At 38.3% G+C, this 23,413-nt stretch overlaps 1 protein-coding gene across 4 annotated transcripts; it reads left to right on the top strand.

The window, feature by feature from the left end:
* The first annotated feature begins 2,907 nt into the window (after nucleotides 1-2,907).
* On the top strand, nucleotides 2,908-22,840 carry LOC130918146 (gastrula zinc finger protein XlCGF57.1-like). 4 transcript variants are annotated; one of them, XM_057840017.1, is made up of 3 exons: nucleotides 2,908-3,003; nucleotides 15,419-15,538; nucleotides 20,184-22,840. In XM_057840017.1, exons 2-3 carry the CDS (start codon nucleotides 15,527-15,529, stop codon nucleotides 21,624-21,626), a joined length of 1,455 nt encoding a protein of 484 aa, XP_057696000.1. In that variant the 5' UTR covers nucleotides 2,908-3,003; nucleotides 15,419-15,526; the 3' UTR covers nucleotides 21,627-22,840. The 4 variants fall into 4 exon arrangements, with proteins under 4 accessions (XP_057696000.1, XP_057696001.1, XP_057695999.1 ...); XM_057840018.1 differs by lacking the exons at nucleotides 15,419-15,538; nucleotides 20,184-22,840 and adding exons at nucleotides 3,267-3,386; nucleotides 5,027-7,429 and having other exon boundaries at nucleotides 2,918-3,003; XM_057840016.1 differs by lacking the exon at nucleotides 2,908-3,003 and adding an exon at nucleotides 15,094-15,162.
* The last annotated feature ends 573 nt before the right edge of the window (nucleotides 22,841-23,413 follow it).

The raw sequence follows: 23,413 nt of genomic DNA on the forward strand, positions 1-23,413 counted from the left end.
CCTTTAACCATGTCTTTTTTTCTTATATACTGTCATCTATTTTGCCATATAAACTCAAATTAATAGTATCTTAATCATTTTTGGTCAATATTGGTAAGGAAAAAGCAGGATAATTGACTCTTGATAGGCTCTCAATTTTTGTTATATGTGCGTGGTGATTTAAAAACATCCAATGATGAGGCCATAGATAGAAGTAGTCATGGCAACTTGAAACAAACTTGCTCAGAACCGATGACGTATATTATCAGTGGACCACTGTGATTTATTTATTTTTATTTTGAATTTTGGCAGCTTTGGTCCTCCATAATGGAGGAATGCTTTGACATTCGACGGTGGATAATGCATATTCCCTCACTTCTCACCAAGTAGGACTACTAGGTCGGCTATTTCCCTGACTTTCAGACCCACGTTCCGTCGTCTGTGGCAGGCATGGCTAGTAGATTTCAGAAATCGAATGTCGATCAACCAATAAGCGAATAGACCCTACCCACGTGACGTCACAACTCCTTCCTCCTGACTGGTGCCGCCCAATTGTCCGTCAACACATCATGTTTACCTGTTATGGCTACGTACATTCCTCCTATTTACGACGTGTTTTTCTGCTCGTTAACATTAATAATCAAAATGGTGACGGTGTGTGTGGCGGTCGGTTGCAATAACAGAGAAGATAGACGGAGAAGACGGAGAGACTTGAAGTTCTACCGGATTCCGAGAGACCCGGAGAGAAGAGAGTGAGATGGGCTGCTGCAATTCGACGAGAAAACTGGGCTCCAAACGATTACCACAGATTATGTAGTAGTCATTTTATATCTGGTAAGATGAATTTAATATATATTTCGAGGGTTTTGGGCTGACAACCACAATTAAGATCATTGCTAGGCTAATCGCCGACAACATACACGTATGTATGTAGTGAGAGTGCTATCGCTAAACCATATAAACATTAAAAGCCCTAACTCCATTGACAAACGACATGAAATACATTAGACTTGACAGTGGATGTTAGCAATAGCAAAAGATTTTGAATTGAAAATTTCGTAACTCACCTTTCCAAGCACAAGATAGATTCCTGCCGAATTTTCGTGGATGAGGACCTGTTTCACCCAACCAGCAACGAAGTATTTATAAGCCTCCAAGCTCTTAAAGTTTTTCAAACTTTCGTGAGAATAGGCTGATTTTGTGTGGACAAGATAGTTGTACATATCAGGGTAGCTAGCAGATGTCAGGCAAATACGGCGGAGACAACGGGTCGAAAAACATCGATTTAGGCATCAAATATGGATCTGGCGAATGGATAAACTGAAGCTTTTCCACATAACGCCTTTTATGCAACGCATCAAGTGAGTTTACGGCATCCGAAAGCACCGGGTCTTCCATGAAATGCATTATAAATTGCTCGATCAATTGAGACCATTGATAATACAGACACAAAATGACGGACAAGGGGGCGGAACCATACAGCGAGCACGTGATTTTGTGACGTCGGTGGGTAGGGTCTATAGTTCAACCCATAGCACCCTTAGGAGCGCCTCCTCATTTGAATTACATTTCCACTTGCAAGTTGGCGCTGACAATTAAATAAGTCTATAGAGCCTACCCAGCGACGTCATAAAACCACGTGCTCGCTGTATGGTTCCGCCCACTTGTCCGTCATTTTGTCTCTCTATTAGCATTGGTTTCAATTGATCGAGGAATTTAAAATGCATTTCATGGAAGACCCGGTGCTTTCTGATGCCGTAAACTCACTGGATGTGTTGCATAAAAGGCGTTATGTGGAAAAGCTTCGTTCTATACAGTCGCCAGATCCATATTTGATGCCTAAATCGATGATTTTTGACCCACTGTCTTCACCATCTCTGCCTGACCCTGATATTTACAACTATCTTGTCCACACAAAATCAGCCTATTCTCACAAAAGTTTGAAAAACTTTAAGAGCTTGGAGGCTTATAAATGCTACGTTGCTGGTTGGGTGAAACAGGTCCTCGTACACGAAAATTCGGCAGGAATCTTGTGCTCGGAAGGTGAGTTACGAAATTTTCAATTCAAAATCTTTTGTTCTTGCTAACATCCACTGTCAAGTCTAATGTATTTCATGTCTTTTGTCAATGGAGCTAGGGCTTTTAATGTTTATATGGTTTAGCCATAGCACTCACTACATACATACGTGTACCTGTATGTTGTCGGCGATTAGCCTAGCAATGATCTTAATTGTGGTTGTCAGCCCAAAACCCTCTAAATATATATTAAATGCATCTTACCAGATATAAAATGACTACTACATAATCTGTGGTAATCGTTTGGAGCCCAGTTTTCTCGTCGAATTGCAGCAGCCCATCTCGCTCTCTTCTCTCCGGGTCTCTCGGAATCCGGTAGAACTTCAAGTCTCTCCGTCTTCTCCGTCTATCTTCTCTGTTATTGCAACCGACCGCCACACACGCCTTCACCATTTTGATTATTAATGTTAACGAGCAGAAAAACACGTCGTAAATAGGAGGAATGTACGTAGCCGTAACAGGTCAACACGATGTGTTGCCGGACAAGTGGGCGGCACCAGTCAGGAGAGCGGAGTTGTGACGTCACGTGGGTAGGGTCTATATAAGGCAAAGCCCTTTTATTTATTGATTGACATTTATTTCAATCAATATATCTATTTTTGTATTTATTTCCACATTTATTTTTGTATTTATTCTTACATTTTTAATGGAATTTCCTATTTTTGTATATATATTCATTTTTATTTTCACTTTTATTTAATTAGCTATTTATTTCCATATTTATTTTTGGATTTATTTTTAGTTTTTGTATCTTAATTCTTATTTTGTATTTATAGTCGTTTATATTTTGACTTTTATTGATTTATTTTAAATTACTTTTATTTTTAATTTTGGCAGCTTTGGTCCTCCATACTCCGGAAGCGCTCTCTCTGGACCTATCAGGGACTTGCTGTTCTTTTGTGTTCCCTTCTCCCAACCAAACGAGTTCCTTCAAAGTATTCTCATCGGGTAAGTACTGAAATAAGAATTTGGTGGACGAAAACGTCCGATCTTAAAGCTTAGTGGAGGTCGTTTGGCTTAATGTTGAAGCTTTGCAGGCTAACGTAACTTTGTTTTGTTTAGCTTAGCTTAGCTCGCTAGCCAAGACACGTGAACGCATTCCGATTGCTTTGACTTTATGCCAATTGTAAAATTTGTTTTAATGGTGGGGGTTGCTCGGTTAAGAGTGATTACATTTAATTGTATGACACGTTTTTCGACTTGTCTTAAAGATGCGGCTAAATATTCCTGACCTAAGGCGAACGCTATCAAAAACATCAAGCTAGGAGAGACGTGGAAGATGAGGTGAGGAAATCCAGGCCACGACGAGCAACTGTAAAATGAAAATGAGGGTAAGATCACGACATGAGTTGTTTTACTTTTTATGCAATAATCAGTGATTGAGACTGTAGGGTCAAATTCCCAAACTGGCTTTCCATACAAAGCTCACAAAAGCGAAGATCTCATGATATGGCAATACAACAATGATCGATACATGGGTCAGGAAATTAAGGATATTCTCCAGGGAAAATAACAAGCTGTTTTCATCCTTCTGTGTATTTCATCGAGTTCATCACTCGTAGACATCCAATCCATTTGAAAAGGAAGGTGGCAGTTTCGTTTATTCACTGCCATCCCTCCCACTTCAAACAGAATGGCCATCAATGGCAAGCAATGAGTTAACAATTATATCTATCATAAATACAAACTTGTTTATCATCCCTTTACTTTCAAGGAATACAAAAAATAAACATTTTTCTTAAGACCACTCAGTGTTTGTCGAAATAAATTAAACAGGACTGGAAAAAACGTCTTAGTCATGTTATAACAATAGATAATAATGGAGGTCAGGTATAACACTACTGCTTTTGTCCACAAGCACAGCCAAACTCAACAAAACAATGAAAACTTTCTACCTCGATTATGATGATAGTATGATTATCTAAAAAATGTCTATACGCTGCAAATAAAAATATTTTTCAAAAAATGTAGAAAATAAATACAGTGGTATGAAAAATTATAAGAACCTTTTGGAATTTCTCGCATTTTTGCATAAAATCGCCAACAAATATGATCTGATCTGTGTCAAAATCGCAGTGATGAAAAAAGTGTCTGCTTTAACCTATAAATGTTTGGGTGGGTTTAGTTTTCATATTTTAATGATGATAGCATGCAAACAACGACAGAAGACAGGGGGGAAAATAAGTGAACCCTCTGCCTAAAGAGACCAAAAGAGCAATTGAAACCCATTTTTACGAAACAATTTATGTCAGGTGTGTGCCCAATCACTAATGATTGGTTTAAAGCTGCCTTGCCCACTATAAAACGCACACCTGGTAAGAATTGTCTTGATGAGAAGCATTGTCTGATATGCAACATAGGTTGGTCAAAAGAGCTGTCTGAAGACCTGCAATCAAGGATTGTTTTTTTTCTATAAAGCTGGGAAAAGATACAAAATCATCTCCAAAAGTCTGGATGGCAGTCAGAGAAGTTGTCTACAAATAGAGTGAGTTTGGCACTGATGTTGAAAATTGGTTTCAATTGCTCTTTAAGTCTCCTCAGGCAGAGGGTTCACTTATTTTTTTCCCCTTGTGTCATTGATTGCATACTGTTCTCATTAAAATATGAAAACCTGTAAATGTTTGGGTGGTTTTATTTAAGCAGACCCTGTTTATTCATCTGTGCCATTTTGACAAAGATCAAATCACATTTGATGGGGATTTAATGCAGGAATGTGAGAAATTCAAAAAGGTTGACACTTTTTCATACCACTGTATATTTTAAATAAATGCAAGTCATCTGCCGATCACACGAGCGTTTGAAGGGGAAAAAATGGACTGGCACATTCAGCAAGTGGAAAGAGGTTAGCCGCTGAACCCTTTACATTTCGGCAGCCAGTCTGAACAAGGCCTTAGTGTCGGTAAAAAAAAAAATTATACGACATGAAAATCATTGCGGTAGACCAAATCACGTGATATTTTTCCTTTTCCAGTATCCCACAGACTTCACTATTAAAGAGCTTCACCCTCAGAAGCACGATCCCCTCCACGTTAAACAGAAGGAGTCGGAGATGCCGTACATTAATCAGGAGAAGCCAGAGACCCCCAGCATTAAAGAAGAACAACATGAAGATGAAATCACTAAGTGTCCAATGACCGTCAGTGTGAAAAGTGAGGAAGATGAAGGTCCAAGCAAGCAGAGCGGAGCAGCGAAACCTTTGAGCGACAGCTCATTTCAACACCCGTCGACAAAAGGAGAGGGACAATTGCAACCTGACGGTTTGTTAGCGCCGCTCTCAGACAGTGACGATGTAACTTCACACTCTTCTGATTTTAACACTGATGAGGAGGACAAAGACTTTGACCAAAATGCTTCAAAATCCTTTAACAATTCCTCATGGAAAAGAGGCAAAAAAGTGGTTGGGAAACCTTTTACCTGCTCACTTTGTGATAAAACATATTCTAAGAATAATAACTTAAAAAGACACATGTATACACACACCGGGGAGAAGCATTTCGCCTGCTCATTTTGCGATAAAAGATTCGTTCAGAAGTCACATTTAAACATTCACACAAGAAGACATACTGGAGAGAAGCCTTTTCAATGCACATCTTGTGGTAAACAATTCACTAATAAGGGATGTTTAAACAAACACACAAAGATACACACTGGAGAGAAATCTTTTACCTGCTCACTTTGTGATAAAACATTTTCTCAGAAAATTCACTTACGAGGACACATGTATACACACACCGGGGAGAAGCCTTTCGCCTGCTCATTTTGCGATAAAAGATTTGCTCGGAAGTCACATTTAAACATTCACACAAGAATACATACTGGAGAGAAGCCTTTTCAATGCACATCTTGTGGTAAACAATATACCCAGAAGGGACGGTTAAACAGACACAAAATCACACACACTGGAGAAAAGCCTTTTCTCTGCACAAGTTGTGGTAAAAGATTCATCGAGAAAACAGATTTAGACAATCACACAAGAACACACACTGGAGAGAAGCCTTTTCAATGCACATCTTGTGGTAAACGATTCACCGAGAAGGGACAGTTAAACAGACACACACTCACACACACTGGAGAAAGGCCTTTTCTCTGCACAAGTTGTGGTAAAAGATTCATTGAGAAAAGAGATTTTATCAGTCACACAAGAACACACACTGGAGAGAAGCCTTTTGCTTGCTCTCGCTGCGATAAAAGATTTTGTACAAAGCAAATGTTAACAAGACACACGCATACACACACTGTTGAGAAGCCCTTTGCCTGCTCTCGTTGCTATGAAAGATTTTGTACGAAGCGAACGTTAACAAGACACACGTGTACAAACATCGGGTGAAAAGGCTTTTCTGTGCACACTTTGTGGTAAAAGATTTACCAGAAGTAAGATTAAAGCAATCACTCAAAAAGACACACCCAATTTACCTACGGCTTACTGTTTTTCACAATTTGACATTTGATTGTCGAGAATATTTTGATTCTTCCCTACTTTTTCTTGTTGTTTGTCCAGTTTCCAACCTTTTATCTGAATAGTTTCAGAGTAGATTTTTTTTATTTGTCTTGTGTATTGTAATCATTTGAAATCTGCTTCATTGTAGAAGAACTGGAGCTTTTTATTTTTACTAGGGCTGTCAAATTTATTGCATTAACGGGCGGTAATTAATTTAATTAATCACGTTAAAATATTTAAAGCATGCGCGGAACGACCCACTCACGGCTTGCCGCAAACAGACTACAATGGCGCCGTTTTACGTATATACAGAGCTCAGAGACAGGTGAGAGGATCGGATACAGGCATTCATTGGGGCTGTGCTTTTTATTGGCAAAAGCTTTAGAATCCCTTCCACAACAACTATTGTGACGAGTGATGTGAGGAAAAATGACATGAGATGGATCTTTTTCTTAACACCCTGTATTGTGCACAACGCAGAGAGGATGTAATATTTGCAGCCACCACACACAGTCATGGTTGCCTCACTTCCCATCATGCATTTGGGCAGAACAGTTAACTCACTACAGTATCATTTACTGAAAGCTCAACAAATACACGAGACGGCAATATTTCGTCACAATATACAAACTCCCATTTATCCTTTAAGAATTCCAAGTCTTTCTATCCGTAGATCCCTTTCACAGAATGTTAATAATGTTAATGCCATCTTGTGGATTTGTTGTTATAATAAACAAATACAGTACTTATGTACAGTATGTTGAATGTATATATCCGTCTTATGTCTTTCCATTCCAACAATAATTTATGGAAAAATATGGCATATTTTAGAAGTGGTTTGAATTGCGATTAATTACGATTAATTTTTAAGCCTTGATTAAATCGATTAAAAATCGTTTGACAGCCCTAATATACATATATATATAGATAGATAGATATAACTTTTTTTTTTTTTGCTTAACATGATACTTTTTTTTTTTTTTTTTTTTTTGGAACGTAATCCTGTTCAATGGAAAAGAAAGTGTTGGTTTTTTTGGTTGTTTTTTTTTTTTGTTTTTTTTTTAAACCCAGATTTCTCTAACACATTTTGGAGCTGTAATTGCAATAATGTGAAACTGTGATATTTTGGCTTAAGGTTATCATACCGTCAGAATCTGATACCGGTATATGGCGGAAAAAACCCTCAGGTGACTTCAAGTTCTGCTCTGAGACCCCCACCTCTTCAATCTCTGCAGCAATGCTGACAGCACTCCTGCAACGAGTCACATGACATTTTGGAGGGAAAATGACGAGCAGTACTTAATTTGGACATTTAGAGATGTATGTAGTTCCCATGCGGTGTGCTCACTTTTGTTGCCAGGAGTTGGGATATTAATGGCTATATTTTGAGGGGAAAATAAAAATAACTATTATATAAGCTGCTTACATGCTTGTCATTTTGTCAGTGGTGTCCCATGAAAAGATATACTTAAATAGCTGCAGAAATGCGAGGGGTGTACTCACTTTTGTCATACACTGTACAACCAGACCTTTTATTTGTGTTGGGGACCGGTTAGTTTGTACTCGAGTACATCCAAGTGAGCTGGTGAGTCTGAATTTGTCATCTATTGGTTGCGGATAGTGATTGCCAACGAAGCTTCTTGTGACGCTCCGAACTACTTGGCCAAATCAGTTAAAAAATAGATCAGTTCATAAAACCTCCCAGTGATATCTTCTGGCAACAGCTGGAACTGCAGCTGCTCATTCGGAGTCTTTCCTTTGATGTGGGATGCATACAGGAAAGCTGATTTTGATGTGCTATTTCGTTGGACAGCCCACGTTTATGCTCATCGCACCCGGGCTCTGTTCACATTTGATGCCCTGCCACTGAGAGTTACCATAAGATCGGAGGACAGAATAAGGTACATGATATGTAGATGGCGGCTATCCAAGCAGCTAATAAAGTTCTATTCACACTCCAGATGATTTCAGAGATGCTTTAACATGTCTCCCTTTTGTGAAACTAACACGATAACAAAAGATGTACAATCAATAATACAGTTGCAAATAACAAAAAGCTATCTGCATATGGAAACACATTTGCCTTGCATAAGATAGTGCTGAATTCAAAGTACAAAACACATTCTCTATCAAAATTGTAACTTCAGGACAATTAGCAAAGTGAACTTACTTAAAAAAGAAAAAAAATCCATAAAAATCGTGAGAGTTGAGCTGGAATGGATCACAGTAAATAACACATAAACAACTGTTGCATTCTCCTACTGTTTTTTTTTAATCAGAAAACAAAACGACCACTAGATGATGCACTTTGCCAAGCGAGAAAGACAATCGACTACAATAAAGATAATACGACCCAACTCAAAAATGCGTCCCTATGGAAGTTGTCTGTCTCTACCCCAGTGCTTCTCTATTTTTTTTGTTACGCCCCCCCAAGGAAGACATAAATGTTTCGCGCCCCCCCCAAACTCTGCCGCCACTGTACTACTATTATAAGTACGCCTCTGCCTCACATTGTATCCTTTTATTTCTATTAGAGAAAATAACAGAGATGAACTTATAAAGTATAACTTTATTAACATTGTTTTTGTTTGCAACAGAAAAGACTTAACGCGCATCAATTTGCCTAAATTAGAAAAAAAAGTCACATCCAAACCGTAAAAATATACTCAAGGTACATTTTTGACCATTTGATACTGAAAAATAAAATCAGTAAATAATAACAAATTCAAATTGATTGGAAACATTAACTCATGAGGACAATATGCCAAAAAATTTGACCGAAAAAACAAAACTGAATAGAAGTAGAAAAAAAAAGTGTCTTTGGAGAGAAGGACAGTTTTTATTTTCGCTGCTCCCAGTATCACCTCCAATTTGCAATGATGTGGGGTTATTTTTGCACTGAGCATGCTAACAGTGCTCACTGGTTTACTGATATAACACTGACAAGGCGGGACGATTGTTGGCAATATTCGGCACGTTTTCGCTGAAAAACAACCAAGCGGTTTATCAATGAAATTGGGGTCTAATGTCTTTAAGTGGCGTCTTAATTGATTTGGCTTCCGGCTGTCCGCTATATTCATTTTTAGACACAGTAAACAGTGGTCTTTCCTCGTCTACCACTGTATTAAATGTCAAAGCCAAAAGGCAAACGGCCCGAAAAAAGCGCACTCTCGGCGGCCGAGGGAGAACCGTAGGTGCGGGCAGTCGTCGTGACGATCCCAAGCCGAAAATGGCACTTCTCGGGCGGACACGTGAGAACCGGAGAAGACAGTGGGTTGCTGCGTGAGTCCGGCCGGAAAACGGCTTTCGAAAACGGCGCACAGCTCTCCAGCTCTTTGTGAGTCTCTTCCGTGTGCTGAGTGCTCTTGCTTACTTCAAAAATACTGCGCGCACTTCGAAAATGAGAGCGCCGCTGCCACCCACTGAGTGGATGTGCAAGTACACTTTATTCTAGTATGGCAAAAAAAAAAAAAAAAAGCATGTTCTCTGGCATCGCTCAGGGGGGGCGCGCCCCACTATTTGAGAAGTACTGCACTACCCGATCGTGCCGGCCTACCGGATCGCGACTGACTGCTACTACGCTTACGCAAACCGATGCCATTTTCTCCCAAGGGATGATGGGAGATATTGATATGTACATGTTTTTTTTGTTTTTTTTTAATTGAACCATATACAAACAAAACAAAGCATTCAAGTATCAAAATCAAACACATTACTATAGATTGAGTTTAACCACATAACCAAGCAGACAATAACAACAACATTAACAACAACAAAAAAGAACAATCACAAAAGTAAATGAACATTCAATTCATTTCCTTTTGAGAGAGGACTTTTTAAATCAACTTAAATTGTTTAAATAAAGAAAATAGATGAAGGGCTTTCCCATCCATCAAATCCATAATGGATGATAATGGATAATATTCATTTATCAATAATTTTCTGATATCTTTGTTATTACATTTGTTTTCGCCAAAATCTTGTCCCCCGATGCATAATTTTCTCAAATTTTATGAGACTCAAGAATTTTGAATATCCTCCTTCACCATTGCTTTTACTGCCATTAGAATTTCATTTGTTAACTTTGTAAAATCTTTTAAATTACACTGTATTTGGTGTTTATGACAAATCTTGATTGGGCAACAGTTTCCCATTTTCATCCAACAACTGAGCAACAGCCCATATATACCCATTGAATACAATTCTGCCTTAAAAACTGACTTCCTATTTATTAAAATGTATCTGGTATTCCACATCGGTGTATTATGTGGTGTAAAATTATGGCAGTACAACATAGGTGCAGTTTGACTTTTTGGGCAGGGGGGCACAGCATGTTGATGACCCCGAAATGCAGTGTCAGCAATAAAATGAACTTACAAGAATATTTATAAGAGTAAGTTGAGAATGAGTGTTTTTTTCCCATTCTTGAGGGGAATTCTAAATCAGGCTGCTTAGGCAATACTTTTCGCCAAGATCGTCATCCATTGAATATGGTACCCCCGCCGGTGTCGTGCCAATGTAGTTACCTCCAGTCAAAAATTGTATACCCTGGGCGGAGCAACATGGAGGTAGATTTGTGTCTTCATTATTCGATCCCAAAAAAAGTTGCTTCAATCAAAATACATATTTTCAATTAAAAAAAAAAAGTCAAAATGTGTTTGAATGCAAAATCACATTTGAAACAAAAAAAATGCATTTGAAAGCTATTTTTCTTTGATTTTCTATTTTATTTATTTATTTTTTTTAATCAATTTTTTTTTGGGTAATGTTGTTATGCGTTTGGACCACATTTTGGGTAGGACATTTGTGTCTTATTAATTCAGGCAAAAAATAAGTTGCTTCAAACAAAAAAATATGTATTTTCAAAAGAAATCCCTACAATAAAAAAATTGTAATTTCAATCATAGGAAAAAAGTTTTTGAATGCGAAAAAATATTTGAGACTCAAATGCATTTGAACACTTAATTTTTCATTAAAAAAGTTTTCTTTGATTTTAGCAATCTTTTTGTGTGACATTTGTGGCTAAATCATTCAATCCCCCAAAAAGTTGCTTAAATAAAAAAAAAAAAATTAAAACAAAGAAAAAAATCATTTGGAAGAAAAAATTGCCCTCCTCTAATTATTATTTTTTTAAATAATATGCAAAGCAAATGACCGTCTAAGGTGCTAGTCACATGATCTGTTCGAAAAATTATTTTGACCCATTATAAAAAGCTCTTCTTTTGTTCATTTCATTCATTTTTGTTGTTTGTTTTATTGCTTTACGACTTTTAGATGTATACACCCCACTCACCAACGTCACACAATGACGTGTCGCTGTATCCGGCCACCATATTGTCCGCCATTGTTTATCCATATTCTCAATGGTTTCAATATGTCGTGCAATTTATAGTGCAATTCCTGGAAGCCCCGGTGCTTTCAGACGCTGTAAACTCATTGGATGCGTTGCATAAAAGGCGTTATGTGGAAAAGCTTCAGTCTATCCATTCGCCAGATCCATATTTGATGCCTAAATCGATATTTTTCGACCCGCTGTCTTCGCCCTCTCTGCCTCACATCTGCTACCCTGATATCTACAACTATCTTGTCCATACAAAATCAGCCTATTCTCACGAAAGTTTGAAAAACTTTAAGAGCAGCACTCTAAGCAACATTACCCCGTGTGACCCTTTACTTCCAATTTTCTAAAATGGCGACAATCAATTAAAAAAAAAAGTTGACTGCGATGGCCGACGCTTCAAGGATAGGTGGATATTGGACTATTTCTTCAATAAAATACACAACAACTGTGTCCGCCTCATTTGCAAAGAGACAGTCGCTGTTTTCGAAGAGTTCGATGTGACGCGAACAACATTACAAGGAAGATGCGCAGCGAGAAATTATAGCTACTTGAAGCTAGTTTAATTTCACAGCAGCAGTATTTCGCAAGTGCTTGCGTGTCGAAAGAGAACGCCACAAAGGCGAGATTGTTAAAATTATGAATAAAAATAAATAAATAAATAAAGCAAATGTGACACACAGAAGGGCTTGCTAAAATTTTTTTGAATATATTGTTCTACGTAAATCAGCCAAGGTAGCCCCCCACATTTTTACCACACCAAATCTGGCCCCCTTTGCAAAAAGTTTGGACATCCCTGTTTAAAGGGGATGTAGCGCCCTGGGAAAATTTTGATATTCCATCATTTATCCATAAACGCATGCCTTTTGTATTCATATCATGCCACTTCGTGTAATTACACACAAGAAAATGAGAGAAATTTGGCTCGATTGTCAAGCTAAAACGACCGGCGCCCGAGATCTGGCAGATTGTGTGCGTGACGTCACGTCAAGTGAAGAGAGTGCCACCGGCCACTAGGGGGGCAGCGCCTGTCTGCATCAATATAATTCCTTCTAGTGTGGGGAGAATTAGGGGTGTTTTGAGCTGTTTATGCTGATGCATTGTGTTCGTCCTGCACATATTCCAGGTTCCCTCATGAAGAAACACCGCTCGTTGTCAATAAAAGAGAATTCAGAGTTGGCAGTGAGGGCTGTTTCTTCAACAAGAAAAAGGCTCAGTGCTTTAATACTGAATGGCGGCGATGATGGCAGTCAATTTCGTTTCTAGTTTCAGCGACGAATCCGACGTTGAAGGACGTAACGAATGTTCATCTAATGGTGACGAGGAGAGTTGCAAAGCTTTAATCGGTGTTATAGGTGACCAATTTGAGCCCAAACGAACGCCAATGCAGCGTAATGAAACGGTCATTGAGGGGAGCAATGACACTGATGAAACATCGGCAGCAGATCGTGTGGGAAACACCAATGATTTGTTTAGCATTTCTTTTTGTGAAGCTGATACACGTGACTGCAAAATAAAGGAATGCATAGAATAATTATAATTTATTGCGCTATCATAGCTTTTCGCTCTGCCAACAGACACAAATATGAACGGGATCAGAGGATTTGTTCTATATATTTTACGAACGATCATTTATACATGTGTCGAGTCCTGTATCCAAAGGCGTGACATTTTTTTTTATTAATTATAAAAGAGTACTCACTCTGGCCATTTCAAGCTTGGCTGCTCCCTTCTTTGCGTAGCTTTAGCCTCCTTTAGCAGTCATCGTCTCTCTCTTGATATCTCGGGACATTTAGGTGGCTGTGCATCTATGGTCGGCACCGCATCTCCTTTGAGCAGCAATCTTTTAGCAAAACCCGATTTCTCTTGTCCATAGTTCGAGAAGCTTTCAGTTGGAAAATGCGCACCACAGAAAAGCGTGCCGGAGGCTGTGTCTAGAAAATTAGCCCTCTTTGCACGGACGAACTTTACCCATTTTCTGTGTAGTCCAGCTTTTTTTTTCGCGTTCAGGAACTCATGGATACTATATTCCGATAAACAACTATTTGTACACCACATAGCACAGCAGTTTTGAACCATTGTTGTGATGTTTTGGTCAAACAAACCCCAACGCTACTCTCTCGTCGTTAAAAAACAATGGCACCTAGCTCCGCCTCGACTTTCAATCACTTGTCGTGACGTCGCCGCCCCATTCGGCTGTTTCCGGAACACTTTCGGTAGTGTTCGTCATTTTCGATCTATTTTCGATAATTGCTCATTAATGTGATTGATTTTTTTGTTAACTTTATCAATATTTGTTATCTTGGCGCATAACGGTTCTATTGATGTCTCACACCCCCTTTGCCGAAACATCCCCTTTAACTGATGATCCGTAGACGAGGCCAGCTTCTTTCACTTGGTACCAGCTAAATATTATTCAAAAAATAATGATGGCGGAAGAAATAAACAACTTGAATTTGAAACTGTATGTTGTCGGCGATTTAGCCTCGCAATGATCTTAATTGTGGTTGTCAGCCAAAACCCTCTAAATATATATTAAATGCATCTTACCAGGTATAAAATGACTACTACATAGTCTGTGGTGATCGTTTGGTGCCCAGTTTTCTCGTCGAATTGCAGCAGTCCATCTCGCTCTCCTCTCCGGGTCTCTCGGAATACGGTAGAACTTCAAGTCTCTCCGTCTATCTTCTCTGTTACTGCAACCAACCGCCACACACGCCTTCACCATTTTGATTATTAATGTTAACGAGCAGAAAAACACGCCATAATATGAGGAATTTACGTAGCGGTAATGCGTAAACACTACGAGCTGACGGACAATATGGCGCGGAGGCGTGGTTGTGACGTCATGTGAGTGGGGTCTATTGGAAAGTCTATTACATGCAATGACACTTTTCGGCCACTGGGGGGGCTAGCCCCCCTGGCACCCCCTTAAACTCCGCTTATGCATTTATATCTCCTTCATACCCTTTAACCATGTCATTTTTTTTAATATGTCATCTTTTTCGCCATCTAAACTCAAATTAATAGTATTTATCATCTTAATCATTTTAGTCGATATTGGTAAGGAAAAAGCAGGATAAATGACTCTTCACAGGCTCTCCATTTTTGTTGTATGTACGTGGTGATTTAAAAAAAAAAAAAAAAAAAAAACATCCAATGATGATGCCATCGATAGAAGTAGTCATGGCAACTTGAAACTGAAACTTGCTCCGAACCGATGACGAATATTATCAGTGGACCACTGCTCCGGAAGCGCTCTCTCTGGACCTATCCGCGACTTGCCGTCCTTTTGTGTTTCCTTCTCCCAACCCAACGAGTTTCTTATCGGGTAAGTACTGAAATAAGAATTTAGTGGACAAAAACGTCCGATCTTAAAGCTTAGTGGAAGTCGTTTGGCTTAATCTTGAAGCTTTGCAGGCTAACGTAACTTTGTTTTGTTTAGCTTAGCTCGCTAGCCAAGACACGTTAACGCATTCCGATTGCTTTGACTATGCCAATTGTACATTTTCTTTAAATGGCGGGGGTCGCTCGGTTAACAGTGATTACATTTAATTGTATGACACGCTTTTCGACTTCTCTTAAAGATGCGACAAAATAATCCTGACCTAAGGCGAACGCAATCAAAAACATCAAGCTAGGAGAGACGTGGAAGATGAAGTGAGGAAATCCAGGCCACGAAGAACAACTGTAAAATGAAAATGAGGGTAAGATCAGGACATGAGTTGTTTTACTCTTGATGCAATATCAGACTTGATTGTGACCGTGATCAGTGATTGAGACTGTAGGGTCAAATTCCCGTATCTGACTTTCCATACAAAGCTCACAAAAGCGAAGATCTCACGATATGGCAATACAACAATTATCGATACATGGGTCAGGAAATCATTCAAGGATAGTTTCCAGGGAAAAAAACAAGCTGTTTTCATCCTTCTGTGTATTTCATGGAGTTCATCACTCGTAGACATCCAATCCATTTGAACAGGGAAGGTGGCAGTTTCGTTTATTCACTGCCATCCCTCCCATTTCAAACGGAATGGCCATCAATGGCAGCCAATGAGTTAACAATTTTATCTATCATAAATAAAAACTTGTTTATCATCCCTTTACTTTCCAGGAATGCAAAAAATAAACATTTGTCTTAAGACCACTCAACGTTTGTCCAAATAAATTAAACAGGGCTGAAAAATCGTCTTAGTCATGTTATAACATAAATAGATGATAATGTTACCTTTCTTCAGGTATAACACTACTGTTTTTGTCCACAAGTACAGCCAAACTCAACAAAAAATGAAAACTTTTTACCTCAATTATGATGAGTGTATGATTATCTGAAAATGTCTATACGCTGCAACAAAAAAAAATATTTTTTAAATAGAATAATGTAGAAAATAAATACAGTGGTATGAAAAATTATATGAAAGTTTTGGAATTTCTCACATTTTTTTGCATAAAATCGCCATCAAATGTGATCTGATCTTTGTCAAAATCGCACAGATGAAAAAACAGTGTCAGCTTTAACCTATAAATTTTTGGGTGGTTTTAGTTTTCATATTTTAATGAGGATAGCATGCAAACAATGACAGGGGGGGAGGCAAGTAAGTAAAACCTCTGGGGATGACGTGCCTCAGTGGTAGTGTAGTCGTTCCCCAACCCAGACTCTTCCCCCCTGATAAGTATCCCTGAGCAAGATACCAAACCCCACGTTGCTCCTGGTGCTGCGTCACCAGTAGGTAAATGGGGAGACAGTGTAATGCGCTTCGATGGCCTTAAAATGGTGGAAAGGCGCTATAGAAGTGTAACACCATTTACCACCATTTGCCTAAAGAGACCTAAAGAGCAATTGAAACCATTTTTTTAACCAAACAATTTAAGTCAGGTGTGTGCCCAATCACTATTGATTGGTTGAAAGCTGTCCTGCCCAATATAAAACGCACACCTGGTAAGAATTGTCTTGTTGAGAATCATTGTCTGATATGCAACATAAATAGGTCAAAAGAGCTGTCTGAAAACTTACGATAAAGGATTGTTTTTTTCTATAAAGCTGGGAAAGGATCCAAAACCATCTCCAAAAGTCTGGATGTCCATCAATCGACAGTCATAGAAGTTGTCAACAAATGGAGAGAGTTTGGCACTGATTGTTGAAAATTGGTTTCAATTGCTCTTCAAGTCTCCTCGGGCAGAGGGTTCACTTATTTTTCCCCTTCTGTCATTGTTTGCATACTATCCTCATTGAAATATGAAAACCTGTAAATGTTTGGGTGGTTTTAGTTAAAGCAGACTAGAGCTGAAACGAATACTCGAGTAACTCGAGTTTAAAAACTGATCCGAGTAATTTTATTCACCTCGAGGAGTCGTGTATTTTTGCCAGCTCTAAGCATCACGTTTTGCCCGGACTACTTTTAATGCAGGACAACGCGCTGATGTCACATGCGTAGAGGAAGAAGCAATTAAAAAAAACCTTACTGCAGCCCGACGTTGCTAAAAACTAGCCCGCATGATGCTACAGTGGTAGCAAGTAGCGTCCAATGCATCTCATAGATATCACATGTATGTTGAACTAGATGCAAAATGACAGAGTCAGTGGTGTTAGTAAACAGCTGCCTTCTTAAAGCGGTAAACTTCTCAGCGCTAATAAATAAGGTTGACGTTACTGTCACTCGCTCACGTAACGTTAGCCCTGCGGAGGGCTAGGTTTCTATTTATTATGACCAGTGTCGATGCGTGGCTAACGTGTCTTACATACAGGCTTTCTTTAATCTGTGAAAACATAGCGCTGTAGAGTGATGAGGGTGTAAAATGAAAACATGATAAAGCTAACTGTCAATTTTAGCACAGTAGTCATTGCTGGATAAAACACCAAGTAGCACTGGTCCCTAATGCGCTCCACTACAGCAGGTGTCATACTGTAACGTTGACAAAGAGTCACCCGTTTCGTTAGGTTGCAATAATTTATTTTTTGGGAACTTGTGGAACGACAACAACAACAGGAAGACACGTCTCTTGCTCTCCCACACCTCCCTCAACCCCGCACGTCACGCGGTGCATTCAGGAACGCATGCAGATATCCCCACCATATTATAACCTGATACGTTTCATTACATTTATTTTGAACACTGCAAAAACTCAAAAATCCTGTCCGGACTTACAGTTTAGAGCAGGGGTCCCTGACCCGCGGCCACATTTGGTCGGTCCCTGAACAAAAATGTTTAAAATTTTTTTTTTTTTCAATATTGTTATTTAAATCCTGGCTTTTTTCTGTGAAGAACCCAGAGAGGGTTATTTGGTTATTATCTATTTTGGGCTGTCCCAAACGACAAATTTTCTCCCGATTAGTCAGCCGACTATTTTTACGATTAGTCGACTAATCTAATATATATTTTTTTTTTTACTAATTTAGCAATGAAATTTTTGTTGACGCTTATCAATTCACAAAAAACATATTGGAACACTCAAATTATTTATTAAAGTACAAATAAACACGTAAATAACAATAATAAATCACAAATAAACAATGAGTTCAAATGCTGATAGAATTAACTCGTGTAGCCTCCCGATTGAAAAGATGGTCTCTTAAACTGATGGTTTACAACTTTTATTCCATCCTTGATGTAAACACACTGTAAGAGCTACGGTGCACACAAATAAAGCAACATAATTAGAAATTAACAAAAACTTTTCACCTTTTTCCTTTTAAACCTTATTTATATATCAATGAATTGCCTATATGAATTGCCTTTACCTTAATTTATTACCTTATCATTGACAATCTCTCCCTTGAGTGCAATCACTGTATATACTGTATATATTTATGACCTTTTAACCTTATATAATTTTCTATACCATAAAATAAACCATAACATGAAATAAACCTTTCAATTAGCATTAAGAACAATAGTAATAGCACTTATAGGCCCATTGTCAATGAAACATTATTATTTAGTAAGGCGACAGCACCCTCTGGTGTACAAAAAAAAAATTAAAAAAATACAAACTGCGTGAAGGCGCTTGAGGTGTTTATTCACGGCCGACGTGCAGCCAAGCTTGGCATTGAAGAGACAGGACAGAAGAGTGTACTCTCCTTTGTTTCTTTGAAATAAGGCAATGTTTTGGACACTCTGGTGCGCTTTTTTTTTTGGCTTTGTGCCGCTTTGCAAACAGAGCATCCGACATTCTAACTTTCCACGCATATATTTTTTTAACCCTTCATTAACCGTCGACGGGATGTTGTGCTCGTCGACGGATTTACGTCATCGATGACGTCGACTATGTCGACTAGTCGGGACAGCTCTAATCTATTTAATTAATAGTGTTATTATTATATTATATTTTATTATTATTATATTTTATTATTATATATATATATATATATATATCTTTTTTTAAATTTTTTTTTTTTTTTTTTTTTACTTTTGTTCCGTGAAGAATCCATAAAGGGTTATTTGATTGTGGCTTTCTGAAAAACAATACATTTTTCTATTTAGGCACTCCTGCAATCGTCACACCTTTTCTGTTCCAAACTGACCCCGGCCCCTCATCAGAGAAGGGAAAAGTTATGTGGCCCTCACAGGAAAAAGTTTGGGGACCCCTGGTTTAGACTAAATTAAAACTTAACTAGAACTTAAAAATAGCTTGACACAAATTCAATTGAAACACGTGGGAAAACACCTTAAGTGATGTGTGTTATCAAACGTAATGGCATTTATAATTAAGAAATATATACTTTTTTTTTTTTTTTTTTTTTAATAGATCGAAAAGTTTTTGAGCGAAAGCAGTGAATTTTTCTTTTTATTGTAGTCACACCTGAGAGGCAATTGCTGGCTGTTTTGAACAATGTGCATTGAAAAGACATTGATTGACTGAAAATGGTTCAATATTACATCAAATGTCTTGTTTTCACATGTATATTTATAAATGCTCTTTACCTAAAAAAGTATGTTTTATCCGATTACTCAATAGAATTTTCAGTCGATTACTAAAATATTCCATAGCTGCAGCCCTAAAGCAGACCCTGTTTATTCATCTGCGCCATTTTGACAAAGAAAAGATCACATTTGATGGGGATTTTATGTAGGAATGTGAGAAATTCAAGAAAGGTTGATACTTTTTCATACCACTATACATTTTAAATAAATGCAAGTCATCTTCTGATCACACGTGCGTTTGAAGGAGAAAAAAACGGACTGGCACATTCAGCAAGTGAAAAGAGGTTAGCCGCTGAACCCTTTACATTTTGGCTGCCAGTCTGAACAAGGCCTTAGTGTCGGTAAAAAAAAAAATACAATATGAAAATCATGGCCGGGGACTGAGTAAAGCTCGACTTCAAATCACGTGATATTTTTCCTTTTCCAGTATCCCGCAGATGTCACTATTAAAGAGCTTCACCCTCAGAAGCGCGATCCCCTCCACGTTAAACAGGAGGAGGCTGAGATGCTGTACATTAAACAGGAGGAGAAGCCAGAGACCCCCAGCATTAAAGAAGAACAACATGGGGATGAAATCACAAAGTGTTCAATGACCGTCAGTGTGAAAAGTGAAGAAGATGAAGGTCCAAGCGAAAAGAGCGGAGCAGCGAAACCTTCGAGCGACAGCTCATTTCAACACCCGACAACAAAAGGAGAGGGACAATCGCAACCTGACGGTTTATTAGCGCCGCTCTCAGACAGTGACGACGTAACTTCACGCTCTTCTGATTTCAACACTGATGAGGAGGATAAAGACTTTGACCAAAATGCTTCAAAATCCTTCAACAATTCCTCATTGAAAAGAGGCACAAAAGTGGTTGGGAAACCTTATACCTGCTCACTTTGTGATAAAACATTTTCTCAGAAAGGTCACTTACGAAAACACATGTATACACACACCGGGGAGAAGCCTTTCGCCTGTTCATTTTGCGATAAAAGATTCGCTGAGAAGTCATATTTAAACACTCATACAAGAACACACACTGGAGAGAAGCCTTTTCAATGCACATATTGTGCTAAACAATTCACTAATAAGGGATCTTTAAACAAACACACAAAGATACACACTGGAGAGAAATCTTTTGTCTGCACATCTTGTGGTAAACGATTCACCGAGAAGGCACAGTTAAACAGACATACACTCACACACACTGGAGAAAAGCCTTTTCAATGCACATCTTGTGGTAAACAATTCACTCATAAGGGATCTTTAAACAATCACACAAGAACACACACTGGAGAGAAGCCTTTTCCCTGCTCAGTTTGCAATAAAAGATTCTCTCAGAAAGTACTACTAAACTCTCACTTTAACACACACATTGGAGAGAGGCATTTTGCATGCTCAGTTTGTGATAAAAGATACTTCACAAAGTCACATTTAATCAGTCACACAAGAACACACACTGGAGAAAAGCCTTTTCAATGCACATCTTGTGGTAAGCAATTCACTAGTAAGGGATGTTTAAACCAACACACCAGGATACACACTGGAGAGAAGTCCTTTGTCTGCACATCTTGTGGTAAACGATTCTTTGATCAGGCACATTTAAACAGACACACACTCATACACACTGGAGAAAAGCCTTTTGTCTGCACAAGTTGTGGTAAAAGATACCTCGATAAAAGAGATTTAAGCAATCACATGCATACACACACTGGAGAGAAGCCTTTTGCCTGCTCTCGTTGCTATAAAAGATTTCGTACGAAACAAAAGTTAACAATACACACGCGTACACACACCGTTGAGAAGCGCTTTGCCTGCTCTCGTTGCTATAAAAGATTTTGTACGAAGCGAACGTTAACAAAACACATACGTACACACACCGGGTGAAAAGGCTTTTCTCTGCACACTTTGTGGTAAAAATGTACGCGGAAGGAAGATTAAACAATCACTCAAAAAGACGCACCTAATTTACTTACGGCTTACTGCTTTTTACAATTTGACTTCTGATTGTCAACAATACTTAGATGCTTCCCTTCTTTTTGTTGTTGTTGTTTGTCCATTTTCCAATCTTTTATCTGAATAGTTTCAGGGTAGATTTTTTAATTCGTTTTGTGCATTGTAATCATTTGAAATCTGCTTCATTGTAGAAGGACTGGATCTTCTTAATTTTACTATCAAATATTTTTCTTTATTACTTACTGACTTTTTTGTAAACTGTTTTTAGCCCTCTGTTCTGTAAATATGGGTTGCATATACTTGGCATGTGCCGATTACCGGTTTGAAGGTATACTGTGGTATGAAAATGTCAAGGTTTCAAAACTACAAAAAATTTCCGTCATACATTCCTCCAAAGTATTAGCAATTTTTTATGCCCCAAAAATGCATGGAGAAATCCCTCGCTTGCAGCTTTAAGGCTCAACCCTCCCCCACTGGTTGTTGCTCAGTGTCAGTGTGTCAGCTATGCTACACGATGGCTGGAGGAGGTGAAACTCCTGAAAATTTTTCCCCCATCGAAGAAAACGAAATGAAATTGAAGAAACGAAATTGCTGGTATGGGAATACTTTGGCTACAGAGTAACTGTAGCCAAAGCTGCCCAGGAGAACCCACCAACATGTAAAACATGTTTGCGGAAGGTGACTGCCAAGGAGGCAATACCTCCAATATGATTTCGCATTTATACAAAATTAAAAGTTGGTAAACACTGTCATGAACGTTTCTCCCCAGCTACAAGAGTTAACTCCAGTATGTTTAGTGTGTCTAGCAGTGGTAAAATGGGGTGTTTTTTCTCTCTCTGGTAACCGTCTGTGTTAAGAGAATGTGTGTATAATGTAAACATGATACGAGTCATACACTCGTGCTTTTTGTGGACAATAATTTTTGTTCTGATAAGGTCTTAAGGTCGTCTGGAACGGGTCTTCTGCATGTTCCAAGAACAAGAACCAAGCAGGGTGAGGCAGCATTTAGTTATTATGCTCCTCACCTCTGGAACAAGTTACCCGAAGGTCTGAAGTATGCTCAAACCGTTAGCTCATTTAAATCAGGGCTAAAAACGCTTTTGTTTAGCACTGCATATCCATAACTGTCTATATATTTCAATCTACCTGCCTTCTATTCCTCTTGTGCTTATCTCCATTGCTGATTTCAATGATTATTATTAGTAGTAGTTTTTGCTTTATTTCTTGTTTTATTTTTATTTATTTATTTTTATTCTGTGATTAAATGCGATCTTTTGTCTTGGTTTTTACGTTGTGTTGATTTAAATGTGATTTTTATGGTTTTCATGTGATGTAAAGCACTTTGAATTGCCTTGTGTTGAATTGTGCTATATAAATAAATTTGCCTTGCCTTGCCTTGCCTTCTGATGGTAATAATGTTATGCTGTGGGTTTAGGCTCACCTAAAGGACTGCATTTATTTATTTATTTTTTTAACATTATACTTATGTTCCAATTTAAAAAATAAACAAAAATCCTGTTCAATGGAAAAAAGTTATTTTATTTTATTTTATTTTTTAAGCCCAGATTTCTCAAAGTAACACATTTTGGAGCTGTAATTGCAATACTGTGAAACTATGATATTTTGGCTTTAGGTTATCATACCATCAGAATCTCATACCAACATATGCCCAGTATTTACCAGTACTCTTTGCATTGCATTCATTAACTTTGTTGGAC

The sequence above is a fragment of the Corythoichthys intestinalis genome, chromosome 1, assembly GCF_030265065.1.
Source record: "Corythoichthys intestinalis isolate RoL2023-P3 chromosome 1, ASM3026506v1, whole genome shotgun sequence".
Classification (NCBI taxonomy): Eukaryota; Metazoa; Chordata; class Actinopteri; order Syngnathiformes; family Syngnathidae; genus Corythoichthys; species Corythoichthys intestinalis.